The sequence below is a fragment of the Kryptolebias marmoratus genome, linkage group LG5 (assembly GCF_001649575.2).
Source record: "Kryptolebias marmoratus isolate JLee-2015 linkage group LG5, ASM164957v2, whole genome shotgun sequence".
Classification (NCBI taxonomy): Eukaryota; Metazoa; Chordata; class Actinopteri; order Cyprinodontiformes; family Rivulidae; genus Kryptolebias; species Kryptolebias marmoratus.
In genome coordinates, this window is record NC_051434.1 from 1066796 (window position 1) to 1079130 (window position 12335).

A 12335-nucleotide genomic window follows, 5' to 3' on the forward strand; every position below is an offset into this window, starting at 1 on the left:
CCAAGAAGAAGAAGAAGAAGCAGCTTCTTCTTCTTCTTCTTCTTCAGTTAAACTGGTTGGTTTCCTGGTACCGACTCGGCTTTTAATCAGGTCTGGGTTTTAGGAGGGCAGGTCCAGAAGCAGATGAGATGTTTGATGGGAGCAGCTTCAGACTCTCCTTCAGCTGTTGCTCAGATTTGGGGACGTTCTCGTGGAGTTGGAGCTTCTTCTGACGACTCTGTCTTTCTGTTTGCTCCTCCAGACTGTCCCTGCAGGAGATGAAGCTCCACCACAGCCGGATGCTTCAGGATCTCTGCAGGAAGCTGGAGGCTCTGTCTCTGGAGCAGCGCTGCATGGACACCCGGGCCCGCCTCGCGCCGACCTCCGGAACCACCGAGAACGCCGCGGCGCCGCTGGTCCCGCTCATGAACTCCAGTGGGAGGAGCAACCTGCAGCTGCTGTCTCAGTGAGGACAAGTCTCACACCGACAACGGGTCAGGACCCCTTCAGACCACCGAGGACGGGTCAGGATCCCTTCAGACCACCGAGGACGGGTCAGGATCCCTTCAGACCACCGAGGACGGGTCAGAACCCCCTTCAGACCACCGAGGACAGGTCAGGATCCCTTCAGACCACCGAGGATGGGTCAGAACCCCCTTCAGACCACCGAGTTTCATTTTTCATGTTTTATTTTATTCTTGTGTTTTCTGCTGCTTGTTGCTTTTCTCCTGAGGGACATGAGGTCTCCATGAGGTCAGGCACTAGGACCACGCGGTCCATGGTAGCTTCTGCAGCTACGTGCTGAGAGGAAGAGCCTGCTGTTTAAAACAGAATAAAGTTGAAACGAATCATAAAACCTTAGAATAAAAATCAAACATTAACCAACGACATCAGATTAGTTTTAGTTTTTCGGTCTTGGTGGTTCTGCAGGAGGAGCTTCATCAGAACCCTGACCCGGTCCAGAAGATGTCGGTTTGATGAGTAAACTGCGATTTAAAGACTTGTTTCTGCCATCTGGCTGCGCTCTTATCTCCCCTCGGCTTTATGGTTCTGTTTGGCTTCACCGCAGTGTTTGTATAAAACCGATAAAGCCGTGACCTTTGACCCGCTGCAGGGGAGTAATGGAGTCAACACAATAAAAGCCATAAAGTCGGTTCTGTTTAAACGGGAGAAGAACCTTCAGACTCTCAGCTACTACCACACCAGGTTAGAGCTGGGAAACCAGTGGCTGTGGCGGCCATCTTGTGTCGAGCCGGATCCAGGGATCAGGTTTCCTTAGACTGAGCAGATATTTTGCTAACAGGGTCAAACACTTGCAGCTCTCGTCTCGTTCCTGGAAGCAGAGGACGATTTTCTGCTCCGTTGTCTCCATCAGAAGCTTCTGGTTGGCCACGCCCAGCCGGGCCGCACCAGAACTCCTTCTGCCCCATAAAACCCGGCTTCACTCAGACAGCACGCGCTTCCTGTCCGCTGCCATTATTCTGAATCATTTCCCGCGGCGCGCTGAGAGGGTCATTAGGGCCGGCTTCTGCCTGACTGGCTGCGCCTCCTTATCTGTCACGATGGCGTGCGCGCCCACACCGAGGCCGCCGCCTCCTTTTTCCTTTTTGTTTTGCCTCCTCGCTCCTCAGTCGGATCGGTGTGATGGAGGCGACCCCAGGATGGCGGCGGAGGCGTTTTAGACTTCCTGTCTGAGTCCTGGAGCTCCGTTTGAAGGATGGAGCTGACGGTGAAGGACTGCGTCTCTCTCTCCGTCTACACCTTCACCTTCCTGCTGGGGCTGCCCGCCAACCTGCTGGTCTTCTTCGTCTACGTCCGCAAGGCTCGCAAGCACGGCGCCACGCCCAACGTGGTGTACGCCCTGAACCTGTGCGTGGCCAACCTGGCGCTGGTGGCCTGGCTGCCGGTGAAGGCCCTGGAGACGCTGCTGAGGGACTGGACGCTGCCGGCCCCCGTCTGCCCCATTTACAGCTTCTTCCTCTACTCCTCACTGTACGGCAGCTGCCTCTTCATCACCGCCGTCACCGCGGGGCGCTACCTCAGCATCGCCTTCCCCATCATCTACAAGAGGTACCGCCACGCGCGGCTGTCCTGCTTCATCTGCGCCGCCTTGTGGGCGTTAGTGATGCTGCACCTGAGCGTCAGCCTGATGGCGGAAGGCGGGGCCTACTTCGTGGGCGTTCAGGACGACATTTCGGCGTGCTACAACCATTTCAACACGTCGCAGCTGGTGGTCCTGCTGCCGCTGCGGCTGGAGATGGCGGTGGTTCTGTTCATGCTGCCCCTGATGGTGACGTCCTTCTGCACGCTGCGCTGCGTCACGCTGGTGTGGCGCTCCAACCTGCCCTCGGCGGGGAAGAAGAGAGTCCTGGCCGTGGCGCTGTCCACGCTGGCCGTCTTCGTCATCTGCTACGCGCCGTACAACGCCTCGCACGTGGTGGGCTTCGTGCAGGGAGCGAACGTTGAGTGGAGGGTGTCGGCCATGTTGACCAGCTCCTGTAACGTCTTCCTGGAGCCCGTGGTCATGCTGATGCTGTCCCCGGCCGGGTCCAGGGGCGTCCTGGGGAGAGTCTGCGGCCGGCACCGAGGGAAACCCGCCGGTGGGTTCACGAATCTCAAGGTACCGCCCACGCTGTCTGAGAGGAGCCGGGCGGGCGGCGAGGTGGCGAAACGCGGTCCGAGCTGAGCTGGAGAGCCAATCAGAACCTCAGAAGAACCGGATGATGAGTCCGCGGGTTTGATCCCGGACCGTCGGCTCCACCTGGTGTCAGTCTGGTTACCTGTTTGTGTCCAAGAATAAACTTTCATTAAACTTTGAAAATGTTTTATTTGGACTCATCTTTAAATTAAATAACTTTTTTACTCTTCAGTTGTTTTGATGTTTAATAATTAATTTAATAAACTTCTTCAGCAGATAGAAAGATTAGAGTTTAGACTTCTTCCAACAATCTGATCGTTTAGCTTTTTAATAAAGTTTTTAATGAGAGAAAGTTTAAAATTAATTTTATTTTTAGTTTTTGTTGACAGAAAATCAATAAAGTTTGATCTTTATGGTTCCTGAGCTCCGATCACTGATGCCTCTCAGCTCCGGTTGTTTTATTTAAGATCAGATTACCTGAGTCTGGAGGCGGGGCCAGATCCTCGCTGCAGGTGGGACTCTGATCCGGTCTCTGATCCAGGTCTCTGATCCAGGTCTCTGATCCAGGTCTCTGGTCCAGGTCTCTGGTCCAATCTCTGATCCAGTCTCTGATCCAGTCTCTGGTCCAGGTCTTCAGGGTCTCAGTCGTGGAGAGGACAGGGTCTGGTTTGGGGACCTCAGGGTCTCTGCTTCTTGCAGATGATCCGGTTCTGATGGCGTCTTCAGGCCGTGACCTTCAGTGTCTTCTGGACAGTTTGCAGCCATGTGGGTCACAGAACCAGAACCAGAACCAGAACCAGAGCAGACACCAGGGAGAACTCTGTGAGGGTTTCAGACTGAAGGAAATAATGTCGTCTTCTCTGAGGACAGAGTTCAGGACCAGAGAGACAAAAACCTGCAGAGACAAAAATCAGGTCAGGAACAGGAGGTCAGAACGCTGAGACCACAGGTTGGAGGAGCAGGAGGAGCAGGAGAAGGTGTAGCAGGAGGTGCAGCAGGAGGAGCAGCAGTGGAGGGATCAGATCTCCTCCCTGGACTGGGAACACCTCCAGGGGGAGCTGGAGAGGGTCTCTGAGGACAGGAGGTCCTCCTGGACCTGATACCTCTGTGACCCGAGAACAGACAAGAGGAGGATGGACGTCTTAGTTTGGACCCCTCAGCTGGTCTCAGTCTGTCTCAGGGTCTGGGACAGGACCCCCCAGCCAGTCTCAGTCTGTCTCAGGGTCTGGGACAGGACCGGAGCTGGACAGTGTGGTTTTGACCTTCATCTGAGTCTTCCTCCTGTCTGCTTCGCAGGACCACCTGGATGGAGGACCTGCGTCACAGCTGTCCTCCCTCTGGTTGCTGGGAGACGGTGTTTAGAGAACAAATTGTGTCCTGAAGTTTATTAAATTTCCGCGGTGGGAGCGTATTAAGAGCCAGGTTCTGATCAAACAGGATTCAGGAGCTGAGGACGGAGCAGCAGAGGAGGAGGAGGAGGAGGAAGAGGCGATGGAGGCGATGAGGACGATGGAGGCGATGGAGGCTGATCCCTGACAGGTGAATCCATCTGAGCAACAAAACAACAACCTTTGTTTTCTTTAATCGTCTGAATTTAGGCTAAAGTTTAACCTGCGGCTCGGTTCTGGAAAAGTTCTAAAGAAGCAGAATAATTTATAAAAACAGCCTCATCTCACCAAGAGATAAACTACCTTTGATTAAAAACAATAAGGTGGATTTAAAGATAAGCTGAATTTATTTAGGAGCTAAAACTTAATTTTATGATTTAAACTGAAGGGAAAAGACTTAAAGTTTTATTTTGAAATGTCTTTAATCTTTAAACTATCTGAATAAAACTGAATAAGGTGAACTTTGATCTCTTGTTTTTTATTTGACTGTAAAACTGTTGGCAGGTTTCTGTTTGTTTAAATCTGAAGATAAACTTTTAAAAACTGAATTTTCTCGCAGGTCAAAGTTCAAACTGATTATTTGTCTTCGTTCCTGTTGTCTGAAAACCTCAAGTTTTGATAATTTAATTAAAAAACAAAAGGCTGCAGATTTTCTGACGTTTCATTTCTCTGAAACTGATGGGGACGTCTCGTCCTCCTGTTGGACGGACGTCCTCCTCGGGTCTTTGTTGTCCCGTCCTGCGGGGGACGCCTCTCGAGACGAGGAGCTTTAATCACGTCTTCGTTTGTTTGTGTTTGTCTCGCGCAGCGTCTCTCAGAGCGCCCCGGTCCCAGCAGCAGCCATGTTTTACAGCCACCTGCTGCTCGCCGTCTACATCCTGACCTTCCTGATGGGGGTCCCCGCCAACATCCTGTCCTTCATCACCTTCTGCAGGAAGGTGCGGCGCAAGGCGGCGCCGATCGACGTCCTCCTGCTGAACCTGACCGTCTCGGACCTGCTCTTCCTGGCCTTCCTGCCGTTTAAGATGAAGGAGGCGTACGACGACATGAACTGGCTGATGCCGTACTCGCTGTGCCCGCTGACGGGCTTTCTGTTCTACGTCACCATCTACAACAGCACCCTGCTGCTGACGGCGGTGAGCGTGGAGCGCTACCTGGGCGTGGCCTTCCCCCTCAGGTACTCTCTGTGCCGCCGGCCTCGGTACGCCGTGTGGGCCTGCGTCACCTTCTGGCTGCTGACCTCCTCCAACCTGTGCTTCGTCTACATCCTGCCGTACTACCAGTGGAGCGAAGGTTTCCACGGCTTCAACAGCACGGCTTCCTCGCCGCCGCTCACCTGCTACCTGAACTTCTCCGACACGGAGCTCAGCATCCTGCTGCCCATCCGCCTGGAGCTCTTCCTCGTGCTCTTCTGCGTGCCCTTCCTCATCAGCTGCTTCTGCTACGTCAACTTCATCCTCATCCTGTCCCGCCTCCCGAACATCAGCCGGCGGCGGAGGCTGCGCTGCATGGGCCTGGCGCTCGGGACGCTGATCGTGTTCGCCGTCTGCTTCGGGCCTTACAACGCCTCCCACGTGGTGGGCTTCATCCACATGGAGAACCAGGGCTGGAGGAACCTGGCGCTGGTCTCCAGCACCCTCAACGCCTGCTTGGACCCGTTCATCTTCTACCTGTCATCGGCGGCGGTCCGGAGCATGCTGAACCGCTGTTTCAGGAGGATCGTGGCCAAGGTGCACCTGCTCAGGTGTGGAGGGGCGTCCGACCAACAACAGAAACTCCCCGAGAGTGAAAAACAGGAGGCAGAAGCCCCCGCCTGAAGGTCCTGACCAGATTCATACAGACGTGTTGATTTCATGATGTGGGTCAGTTCGGCTTCTTTCCTCAGCTCCAACATTTAAAACTTTATCTTTGTCCTTTACCAGAGTTCAGGCGCTAATAGATTATACATCCTCAGTTCTGACCAAGATGGGACGTTGTGTAAAATGTAAATAAAAGCAGAATGCAGTGATTTGCGTATCTTATAACCCATATTTTATTCACTATGAATCATAATAAAAATATTAAATGTTTCAACTTTAGTGTAATTTTGAATTTGATGGCAGCAGCACATCTCAAAGAAACAGCTCGAGGAGCTTTTTGTAATACATTAGGTGTACTGACGACTGGGGATGAGGAACATTTAACAGAGGTGAAGATGGGCAGAGGTTCTAAAGCCTGCCTCTCTGATGGTATGGGGGTGCATTAGTGCCTCTGGAATGGGCAGCTGACACATCTGGACAGGCTCCACGCTCATATTTCAGAAAGACTGCATCCATTCCAGCCGCCTGGCTTCACAGAGAAGGAGTCCGGATGCTAAGCTGAGAACATCAAATCAGGACTGAGGAACAGCTAGAACCCTCTGCAGAACACAGGTTGTTCTGAACCAACGTCAGCCCTCTTTAGAGTCAGATGGAGCTCTTTAAGGATCATTATTTACCTGCCGACTCAGGCCGCTCCGTCTGTTTTAGTTCTTCCTGATTAAACTGCTGCTTTAAACTCGGATCAGATTCTTTTATCAGGACTTGAACTCATTGTTGGACTCAAAGGCTCGGTTCTATCGTGGTTCTATGGGGGAACACTCTTCTTCCTCAGCACCTGTTTGGTGTGGTGTACCTCAAGGGTCCATTTTGGGTCCTGACCTGCTCTGACCCGGTACTGTTGGAACTCTTCATCAGAACCTCTAAGTGTTGAAGGAACCATTAAAAGACTTCATTATCCCGGTTCTCCTTCAGTTAACAGGTTGTCCAACCTGTCCAGGATGTCCCTCTGAGGACCACCTGTCCAGGACCCGATCGAGTCTCGCTTCCTGTGACTCATAAGAAAAAGAGCAGAGTTTAATTAACGACGAGTGTTTTATGAGCGTGAAGTCATTAAAAGCAGCCGGACTCAATGCAAACAGAGACTTCCTGAACGCCACGGCGCCGACCAACTTCAAACACGAGCCGCAGCCATTTCCTGTCAGGAGCGTCGAGCCGAGCAGCTGGTGTGAGATTACACACCTCATCATCATCATCATCAGTCCGAGGTTCTGTCCGGCTCGGCCCGTTCAGAAACAACCAGCAGCTGGAAGCAGGTCGTTCAGCTCACAAAGGTTCCAAAAAGTCCAGATTTAATAAAATGATCAGAAACAAGAAGAAGAACGAGAACTTCCTGCTTCTTTCTTTAAACCATCGGCTGGTTTTTAACAAAACAAAGAATTTTATCTGCTTTAATTTATTTATGTTAGGTTCCAAAAATTAGACTAAAGATCATGAAGATCTTTGTGTTCAGAAACAAAACATTTATCAGATGTGATAAAAAAGGTCTAAATATTTTCCTTTTATTTTAAAGTTCAGGTTCAGTTTGATGTTTTATTTAGTCAAAATATTAAAAAATACTAAAACATGTTTGTTGATCCTGCAAAACTATTTATTGTCTTTATTGTTAAATAATGTATGAATTCAGTAAAAACAAACAAACGCATCTTCAAATCTTATCAGAAAATGGTGTAAAATAAGATAAATGTTTTAATAAATGACTGAAGTGCTTAAAAATTAAAAGATTTTTTCTGAGTGGATTCTGGTAATCCAACAGCTTCAGTAGAATCAAAACAATAAACAATAAATTTAGGCTCAGAAAGGACCTCGAAAGGAAAACCTGATATTTAAAAATAAATAAGAAGAATAAACACGGAAACATTTCAGGTTTTTATTCCAAAAATTAAATCTGACAAAAAGGTTCATTTAGGAACCAGGATCAGTGTTCAAATCAAACCGTTTTACTTCTAAAATTACAGCTTCGGGCAAAAACAAACAAAAACAACAACGAGGTCATAAATAAATATGCTGAAAATCCAAACAGGATGTTTGTTTGTAAAAATAATCTGCAGATTTATTTACAGGAGAGACGAACAAACAAGTTTGTCGGTAAAAGTCACAGATTCAGGTTTGCTTCATTATTGCTCTTCATTAAAAACAAAACCGATTTATTTGAATTTATGTACAAATGTTTGGTTTGTGCCTCTCCGCCCGTCGGATCCAAACATCAGATCTGCATATTTTATCTTCTTGGCGATAAACAAGAATCCAAACACTCACAACTTACCGTACGGTTAATTAGTCATGATTTACCGTCCGGTAAATTAAGAGTCCCAACTTACTATACGGCAAAGTAGAATTATGATTTACCCTACAGTAAATTAAAGTCATGGTTTACCGTACGGTAAGTCGAGTCATGATTTACCGTACGGTAAAGTAGAATCATGGTTTACCGTACAGTTAATTAGAGTCATGATTTACCGTACGGGAAATTAAGAGTCTCAATTTACTTTACAGCAAAGTAGCATTATGATTTTCTGTACAGTAAATTAGGGTCACAATTTACCGGACGGTAAATTAGAATCATGGTTTACCGTACGGTAAATTAGAATCATGGTTTACCGTACGGTAAATTAGAATCGTGGTTTACCGTATGGTAAGTCAGTCAAATTTTACTAAACAGTAAATTTAGAATCACACTTTACCATACAGTAAAGTAGAATCACGATTTATTGTAAATTAAAGTCACGGTTTACCGTACGGTAACTTGGAATCAAATTTTACCGTACGGTAAATTAGGAATCACAACTTACCGTACGGTAAAGTAGAATCACGATTTACTGTAAATAAGAGACACGTTTTCTGTATGGTAAGTCAGAGTTTACTGTACGGTAAGTCAGAGATAGAATTTGCGGTACGGTAAAGTAGAATCACGGTTTACCGTATGGTAAATTAGGGTTACGGTTTACCGTACGGTAAGTTTCTGTTGGAGCACCATCAGGAAAGGCACGGTCTGGAACCGTCACTTCGGTAAACCTCAACATAAATTATCTTAAAAAACAAAACACTAAAATAATTAATTCTTAGTTGCGACTCGAGTTAAGAGATAAAAGTGAGGAGCTGATCGATCGGAAACGTTTTTACAGTTTTATAATTAAACGTTTAAAACTCCTGAAATAATAAATACAACTTGGTGCTTTTGTAGGAAAAACTGTGGTAGTAATACGTTACACAGCCTGGTATGTACCCAGTACTTAACCAGTACTTGCTGGGTACGAAGCCGGTAACTACTGGTTAAGTACTGGGCTGTATTACGTAGCGCTGCCATAATTCTACAAACTAAAACACAAAGTCACATTTAATTGAAGTACTTCTGGGTACTATCGGGCTGTATTTTGTTCTGGTACCAAACTTGTTAAATATGTTTGTAAAGTTACACAAAGCAAATCAAAACGTTCATTTCCTGTCAGTTCAGAAACATAAAAACAGAAAACTGAATCTGATTGGACGGTGACAGATCAGTCTGTCCAATCAGAGAGCAGATTGATTTGTTTCCTTTAAACTCTTCATTTATAAACAGATTATTAAATATTTACTTTTAGTTTTAAAAAAATATAAGGAAATAAACCCCATAGTCACAGAACTTCAGCACTGTCGGCCATTTTAATCCTTTCTGAGAGGAAAACCTTTTCTGCTCTCTGATTGGACGGTTTGGGTTTTCATCGTCCAATCAGGTGTTGATACTTCAGGGTCCCTCAGAGCGTGGGAACTTCGAATTTTCTGCCTTTTTCCACACAAAGATTTCTCCTCACAGGGTTAAAAACTTATTATTACAAAAAAGAAGCTTTAATTTAAACTCTTACTTGTTTCCAAATCTTATATTTGTTAGAAATAAAAAGTGTCTAAGAGAGAAGTCTCATAAATATTTATAAATATATTCAGAGTTTAAAATGCTTTAATTTATTGAAACTAAACCGGTTCTGAAGGTCCGTTCTCTTTGGATCTGAACACTTTCATCACAACTTCAAGTAAAAACAGACTCTGGAACGTCTCACAGCACCAAACAACCAAACAACCACCTCTGATGGATTTATAACTGGAAACACCACAAACTCATCTTTAAGTGCCATAAAATCTGAATGAAAAGGTTCTGGTTCGGTCCAGGCGGGCCGATCGGCACCGTTAACCCCCCAGGCACGTTGGTTTGGTCCAGGCGATGAAGAAAAACAAAAAGCCTAAAAACACCAACAGATTCTTCAGGATCGTTTCATGAGACGTTTCTTTGCGATGAAACTAAAATATAAAAACCGGAGCTCGGGTCGAGTAATTTCATCCGGTTCACATCAGAGCAGAACCTCTGGATCTCTGGTCACACCGACAGAAGCTGTAAACCTAAAAACCCGACAAACGGTTCTGATTCTGCAGGAAAACCAAGCATCCACCGCTCTACGGGTGGGGTTAACGAGAGGAGAACGACGGCTAAATGAAGACGAACGAAACGGTGTCAGGATGAACGTCAGCCGGATCTCAGGTTTTGTTGTTCAGACTGAGAGGAAGTAAACAGCTGAAACAAACAAACAAACAAACAACCGAACGCAGCCGGTCCTGACTGGTTCTGATTCAGGTTGAGATTAAAGTTAAATAAAATCTGAGCTCTGGCTGCTCGGCTTCTCTTTACAACACCTCACCACCAGGCGTGCAGGAACCTCAGGAGCTTCAGGAGCCTCAGGAACCTCAGAAATCTCAGGAGCTTCAGGAACCTCTGGGGCCTCGGGAACCTCCGGGGCCTCAGGCGAAGTACATGGTCCTCAGGGTGTCGTGGTGGATCTGCACGGCCTTGGCCAGAGTCTGGGGGTCCCTGCCGTTACTCTGACCGGAGATCTGGCTGCCCTCGGCGCTGAGGCGGGAAACAGGAGGAAAGGACACATCGTGAGTCACGCAAAGACCAGGGTCAGAGGTCAGAGGTCAGTCAGAGGGTAGCGATGAAGTGGACTCATTCATCTACTCCAGCTGTTTTTCTCCATTGCAGCAAACGATGGAAGGTTAAATGTGACAGGAAGTCCCCACCTGTTGTGCTCCTTGTCCACCAGGTGGTAGCGTGCGCGGAACGCCACCAGGTGGGCGTAGTAGGCGGGAGCCGGGATGGAGACGGAGCGCGTGCAGCGGACATAGGTGTGGCACAGCTGGTAGGTGAGGAGCTGGAACTCGTCTGCGGAGAAGCCGTTGTCGTCCCACAGGACGTGGTAATGGGACGGCCGACTCGTACCCTGCGGGGGGCGGGACAGAACCGTTAACCACAGAACTCCGCCTTCACGCCGGCGGAGCAGCAGCTGCCAGCTTCACCTGGATCCCAGCGTGGCTGCACAGGTAGAAGTCGAACTCGTAGGGGTGGGTGATGTCCGTGTCCACAGTGGTCCCTGCGGGGACGTTCCCACTCCGTCCAACCTGGGGACAGACATGAACTCAGAAACCACGAGGAGCTGCCATCTCTTCCGCGGTTCGAGGCGTTGGCGTGTTTCTCACCCGCTCACTGCGGTCGGCGCAGAACAGGCGCGTGTGATGGCGCTTCTGCACCACGATGTAGGTGATGCCGGGCTGGTACTCCTTCTCCAGGCTGAGACACGCCTCCCTGATGGCCAGCAGCTCGTAGTACAGCACCTACACACACACACACAGTTAGAGCCACTGGCTGGCTGCGGCAGCCATCTTGGATCAGGGAGCTGTGGACCTGTCTGAACTGGCCCTCCGACACGCCGTCTCTGTAGAAAATGATCCTGGTGGGTTTGTAGCGGGTCGACTTGTAGAACTGGATCAGGAGCTCTCGCACCATGGAGGCCAGGTCCTGGATGATCTCCTGCCGGGGCCTCTGGACCCGGACGGTGGCGCAGTACCTGCTGGGGTGGGCGTCCATGCTGCCCACCACCTGCGGAGGAAGAGGAGGAGGAGGTTGTTCAGGCTGACATCGAACCAGCTCCTAACGCGCTCTGAAAACCGTCCCAGGAAGTCTCACCGCGGCGAGAGACGGCTTCTTCCCGTCTCCTGCTGGAGGATGAGTGACGTCTGCTCCGAGGAAGATGATGGGCTGCTGGAAGACAGACGGCCTGCAGGGAAACGATGAAGAAGCCGGATCAGTACCGGCTCAGGTGAGCTGGGATCGTGGAGGCGGTTTACCGTTGGTGCGGCAGCAGGATGTTGTTGATGCCTCCCAGCTTGACGTTGATCTTCAGGCAGAGGTTGGACAGAGTCTGAGGGGACGTCTTCATCACGTTCTTCACCTGGACGCACTGGGTGGCCATGCCGAGGAGGGTGTCCCCCACCCGCTTCACCTCCGCTGGGGGGCGGAGACACGTTCAGTTTCTGTTCACAGATATGCTCCTCACACACACACACACTCCTCACACACACAGGCTCACACACACACAGGCTCATACACACACGCTCCTCACACACACACGCCTCACACACACACACCCCACACACTCCTCACACACACAC

The 12335-nt window shown here is 49.1% G+C and overlaps 4 protein-coding genes across 5 annotated transcripts in view; 3 read left to right on the plus strand and 1 right to left on the minus strand.

Moving 5' to 3' along the window:
- tekt2 (tektin 2 (testicular)) overlaps positions 1 to 716 on the plus strand; it is a 6401-nt gene extending 5685 nt beyond the window's left edge. Inside the window, exon 11 of one of the 2 annotated variants that reach the window (XM_037975779.1) lies at positions 595 to 716. The gene's annotated coding sequence lies outside the window, so the exon portion shown is untranslated. Of the gene's footprint in view, positions 1 to 473 lie in introns of both variants that reach the window. The other variant, XM_037975778.1, reaches the window with a different exon arrangement.
- Positions 717 to 1662: 946 nt separating this feature from the next.
- On the plus strand, positions 1663 to 2800 carry LOC108228735 (free fatty acid receptor 3). The gene has a single exon (XM_017404340.3). It carries the CDS (start codon positions 1697 to 1699, stop codon positions 2663 to 2665), a length of 969 nt encoding a protein of 322 aa, XP_017259829.1. The 5' UTR covers positions 1663 to 1696; the 3' UTR covers positions 2666 to 2800.
- A 128-nt stretch (positions 2801 to 2928) lies between these two features.
- LOC108228737 (free fatty acid receptor 3) lies at positions 2929 to 6078 on the plus strand. Its single transcript, XM_017404342.3, has 2 exons — positions 2929 to 4156; positions 4814 to 6078. The coding sequence occupies exon 2, from the start codon at positions 4848 to 4850 to the stop codon at positions 5820 to 5822; it is 975 nt and encodes a 324-aa protein (XP_017259831.1). The 5' UTR covers positions 2929 to 4156; positions 4814 to 4847; the 3' UTR covers positions 5823 to 6078.
- A 1639-nt stretch (positions 6079 to 7717) lies between these two features.
- On the minus strand, positions 7718 to 12324 carry ago3b (argonaute RISC catalytic component 3b). The gene is made up of 7 exons (XM_017404343.3): positions 12012 to 12324; positions 11851 to 11941; positions 11569 to 11763; positions 11364 to 11498; positions 11184 to 11285; positions 10908 to 11107; positions 7718 to 10737 (listed from the first exon to the last, which is right to left on the minus strand). The coding sequence occupies exons 1-7, from the start codon at positions 12134 to 12136 to the stop codon at positions 10629 to 10631; spliced, it is 957 nt and encodes a 318-aa protein (XP_017259832.2). The 5' UTR covers positions 12137 to 12324; the 3' UTR covers positions 7718 to 10628.
- Between the last annotated feature and the right edge of the window lie 11 nt (positions 12325 to 12335).